This window comes from Sabethes cyaneus, chromosome 3 (assembly GCF_943734655.1).
Source record: "Sabethes cyaneus chromosome 3, idSabCyanKW18_F2, whole genome shotgun sequence".
Lineage (NCBI taxonomy): Eukaryota > Metazoa > Arthropoda > Insecta > Diptera > Culicidae > Sabethes > Sabethes cyaneus.
In genome coordinates this window covers 141,281,918-141,286,758 of record NC_071355.1, presented here as the reverse complement: position 1 = coordinate 141,286,758, position 4,841 = coordinate 141,281,918, and the positions used below count along the sequence as shown (strand labels likewise).

Sequence of the window (4,841 nt, the reverse complement as noted above, 5' to 3'; positions counted from 1 at the left end):
ACGAACTATACTGGATTATTTAAAGTATGAACCGAACTGACTCGAACTGGAGACCCGCTCCAGCTTCTTATTTTTATTTCTCTCTCCTACGCCTACCGTTTGTACATGACAGTTATCACACTGAACGAAAACATGAAGATTTTTACGTCGTACGTTGCCTCAGTCTTTTATCCTCAGGAAACATATTGCCTCGTTGATCTCCTTTCAATCCGTCACGCTATCCTGCTTTCTGCCAATCACTACAAAATCTGTTCCCAGCTCGTTGGTCGCTCCACCGCTCTGGTAAAATTGGGCCTTGCCGCCACGGATCCTTCACACCTCGTCTTTGCGACGATCTCCTGCAGCGCTACGATGTCGCACTTTCGGGGTTCTACCTGATCACGAATTTCAGAAATTACGTACCGAGCCCCCAATCCATGTCCTTATTTCGTCGTCTTTGTCCATGCCGTATGTTTCGAATCGAATTTTTTTCTAGTATTTTTATGATTTCGGTTTGCTAAGTTTTCTCGTATTTTGACTTGTACCATGAGGAGGTAGGGTTAGGAGTCGTTGGATAAGAGACTAAGAACCACTATGGGGTCTTTATTACGCATTATCCAGCCGTTCACAAACCAAATTCGCTTCAAGTCAAACCAAAAGTAATAGGTACCTATGTGTGACGCAAAAGACCTGAATTAATAAAAAAAAATCCAAATCATGATTCGTAAGTGGAGTCCTCAAACATTTTGCTACATTGAACATTTTGCTACGCTTTATCAAATTTAACATCAGTAGCGTGCACCTTTCTTTTGTTCAGATCAGGTCTAGGAGCTGGCTGGAATTAAACAAACGTGAAGATTATGCCAAGCCCCTGGTTCATGTAGTTCTATAATATTACCGTTTTACCCACATACTCATGCTGATTTTGATATACAAAATTTATTCAACCTAAATCTATAACGAAACTGTAAGCTGATAAAGGTAATTATCTCGACATCCAATATATAACTTCTTTGGATGTACCACTACTGGAGTAGAAAAAATCTCTCCATCCAATTTTAATACTGAAAGTATACTGACACCGCTCGTCGATATAAGGTTAACATAGCCGGATGTACTACAAACAATGATTAACTGATCGTCCAATGCCACCGGACTTGAATAAATTGGAGATTGCAATCGTAATTTCCAATGTAATTTAATGGCATTTTTGTTACACTGGAAGCAGTACAGATGCTTATCGTGGCATCCTAGTAAGACGTATGCTGAGGTTAACTTTCGCTGTAGCAATGGCGAGGAGAAAATATTTCCGTCGGTTGAAATCTTCCAAAGCTTAAAGATGACAAAAATACATTTTTGTGAAACTATTACTATTTTTATTTTTTGTTTTACCTCTGATCCGGACTGACTACACAAACAATGTAGGCAACCCTGTACTTCAGGAACAAGAATTGTTTGGTAATCTCTGATATACATACTGTTGGCAAATACGGCAGATTGGAGCTTCTTTGTCCATATTTCTGATCCATCAATAACTTTAAAACATCTGCAGGTGCCATCTAAAGTAGCAACAAAAGCTACTCGTTCATTTATAGCAATAGGCGATGAAAGAATTCCTTTGGTTCCTAGTCGCAATTTCCAAACCAGTACACCATTCTGTGAGTAAAAAATATATTTTGTTTCTAAGCTTAGAACTATAACCAATAAAATTTATTGGTGTATAATACGGTATGCTTACAACGTCTAGGGCGAACAAATTTTCTCTGCTGCTGTAATTTCCGAAAATGATAAAGCCGTCAATAACCAATGCTTTACATTTTATCATGCCTCTGGAGTCAAACTTCCAACGAACTTCACTGCTCCAAAGATCAAAACAGTAGAAATATCCATCGTAGCAACCGACCAAACCTAGTTCCAGGTCATTCAGATAGGCAACAGAGCTTTCAACTCGATTCGGAAGAACTAGCTGCGAAATGATGCTGCTGTCAGGGTTGGTCCCAATGATGATAATTTTATGAGAGTGGCTACCAACGGACACTATAGTTCTATTATGAAGTTTACTATTAAAAACGCTGGGAGTCGCATCAATGCATTTATCCATATTGAAGCAAGCTTTTACACTTATCACAGTACTATTTTCTTTGGGTTCTATAGAACTGTGTCTAGCACTAGCCGATGAGTTAATTTTCGCTAGATAAGAATGAATCTGTCGGAGCGACACGGTTTCATCTAACAAAAGACCAATTAAGTCCGGAATGGATGCATTGAAGTTTTCTTGCAAGTATGTAACCAGTTGAACAGCCTGTATCGATGTACCTCCAACATGTAGAAACGAGTAATCAGTGTCTAATCTCATCCGTTTATGTTGACCTTGATTTTCTAAACAATTTCCGAAAATTGCATCCATTTTATACGCAAAATATTGACTAATATCGCGTTGTCCTGATAAATATTCTGTCGAGTTTTGCATGAGGTAACGATTAAGCAATGCTTTTTTATCAATTTTGCCATGAGCTGATAGAAGAAAATTATCCACTTTAACAAACTCATCAGGTAATTCTTCACATTTAAAACTGGCTCTTAATTGCTGTTCTATGTCTTCGCCTTTGGGCTTGTTGCATATTGTATAAAACAAAATCACTTTTTGATGCGCCTCATCGAATACAGCAAAACTTTTGGCAATCGATTGACACCGATCACATATATCTTCTAAATGGGTCAAGCTGACTCTAATGCCTAACCGTTTTACTACTTGATCGCATCTACCTAAGTAGTAAAATTTTCTATCTGATCTAAGTTCTACGAGATCACCGGTTCTTCGATAGCAAACTTCATCAGAATCTAATATTTCTTCTGTTTCCTCGTTATCCACTAAGCATTTTCGAGTGCGGCTACCTATATAAAGTTCTCCTCGTACTGGAGTTAATATTTGGTGTAGATCTAAAATCTCATTGTTATCTACTTTTCTCAACTGTAGCAAAATCGTTTGGTCCAAGGGAGACCCTATCGACACCTGGTTGTTGCATATATGCTCTGCTTTCACCTTTTCGATCGTAGTCCAGCAGGAAATCTCCGTGATACCGTAAATGTTGTAAATATTTGTTCGACTCCCATTTGGAATTCGCAAGTCTGTTGGAAAAGGTTCGCCGCCTAAGATCAAGTTCCTACAAAGACAGATAAGGTTTGGTATATTATATAGAATTTGATCAATTTTTACATGGCGAAAACAACGTCAATCAACGTCAGTCATGCTCATGGCAAAATGCTACGGTAAGGGGCGTGTCCCGTATAACTGGGAATGAAATTATTGACTACAAATGTATTTGAAGGATTGATACCGAATAAATAACCAATTTTATTTTGCAATATTGAAGTCTGCGTATAACCGGTCTACCCACAATTGGATAATATAAGTTGGTAGTATAATGAGGTTCGTTAAATTGACGTTAAATTGATATGTGTGAAATATATATTTGAAATATGTAAATAGTGAAGTAACAATTGAATTTTGTTTTTGACTTACCGTAACGAACTATCTTTTCTAAATATAACTTCCTGTATTGATCGTTCATCCCAACGACGGAAAAGGGACGGCGTAATTTGAATGAAAGTAACATTGATTTGATCATATAGCACACGTAATAATCGGTCAGCATCCAGGCGGATCTCATTGGCAACCAATATTAGACTGGCCCCGTTCCTTAAAGCTAGAAACACGTCTACAATAAAAGGGTCGAAGGATGGCGGTGAAGCGATAAATATGCGATCCTCTAGAGAAATATTAAAAATATGTTCTAGCCGTTCCAAATTAGGTAGAATGCAACTTGAAGACACTTTAACAAGTTTGGGGTTTCCTGTACTGCCCGAAGTAAGCACACAATAGGCAATTCTTTTGTTAATTATTACATTGCTCCAGTTTGTGCTGAACTTAACTAGGCAAACAAATTCGTCTAATAAATTGAGTTCAAATATAACTTCAAAGCTGTTACTTTCGAATTCCTTCACATCTTTTTTGTAACAGAACGTGTAACACGTGCCAATGCGTTGTAATATAAGTGAAATATTTTTTATGTTATAACCAATATTCAAACAACAAAAGGCAAACTTCGTAACATGAATCCTGCAAACAGACAAAATTTGATTATTTTAAGGACAAACGATGACCTTATAAATCATTTAAAGTTTTGTGCTTACCCAACAACGACGGCGATTAAGGCTGGAGCATGTGTTAAACTAACGGCAATGCAGCTGCAGTTTTCCGGTAACTTTTGATTGCGAAGTGCCTTTCTAACGCTTTCGATCGCATTCCACAGTTGCGAGTAAGTAAAATTTGCGGTTTTGTTATCTTTAGAATGGTAATATATAACGTTATGATTCGAGTATTGAGCAAAAACTTTAGTATCTAACATTTCGCGCAGAGAGAGAGAAGTATGTTTTATTTTTGTTTATTCCGCTTTGATAAAGCATTTGCACGCAGACCGCAGATGCGTTCTTTCCGTCCTAGATTTGACAGTGGTGTGGGGTTTGTTTTGATCACTTTGTCGACCAACATTTGAAAAGGACGGATAAGCCAACTGTCAAACAGAACGGGTGAGTGTTCATTTTTACGTGCCACAGTTATCATTTATGTGTAAGCGAAAAATTAACACATACTATTCATATGCGTATAATTTTTATGTGTATAATTGCACATACTATTCATACGCGTATAATTTTTATGTGTGTTTCTCGGAGGATTGTGTTTACATGCGGCTCATGATAATCATATGGGATTTCATATGGAAATTTACTATTAGTTATGAGCAGAATATTTTGAGTGTGGGAAATTCACAATAGAGCTTCCCAATTATGTGTGTATTGGT

The 4,841-nt window shown here is 37.4% G+C and overlaps 1 protein-coding gene across 1 annotated transcript; it reads right to left on the bottom strand.

The window, feature by feature from the left end:
• Window positions 1-715: 715 nt before the first annotated feature.
• Window positions 716-4,388, bottom strand: LOC128740209 (beta-alanine-activating enzyme). Its single transcript, XM_053835741.1, has 6 exons — window positions 4,174-4,388; window positions 3,503-4,099; window positions 1,718-3,143; window positions 1,372-1,635; window positions 878-1,311; window positions 716-814 (listed from the first exon to the last, which is right to left on the bottom strand). The coding sequence occupies exons 1-5, from the start codon at window positions 4,386-4,388 to the stop codon at window positions 934-936; spliced, it is 2,880 nt and encodes a 959-aa protein (XP_053691716.1). The 3' UTR covers window positions 716-814; window positions 878-933.
• Between the last annotated feature and the right edge of the window lie 453 nt (window positions 4,389-4,841).

Coding starts and splice junctions, on each gene's coding strand:
- LOC128740209 (XM_053835741.1), bottom strand. CDS start 4,388: ATGTTAGATACTAAAGTTTTTGCTCAATACTCGAATCATAACGTTATA. Junction 1,636..1,717: donor ATTTGTTCGCCCTAGACGTT/GTAAGCATACCG, acceptor TTTTACTCACAG/AATGGTGTACTGGTTTGGAA. Junction 1,312..1,371: donor GTAGTCAGTCCGGATCAGAG/GTAAAACAAAAA, acceptor GTCATCTTTAAG/CTTTGGAAGATTTCAACCGA.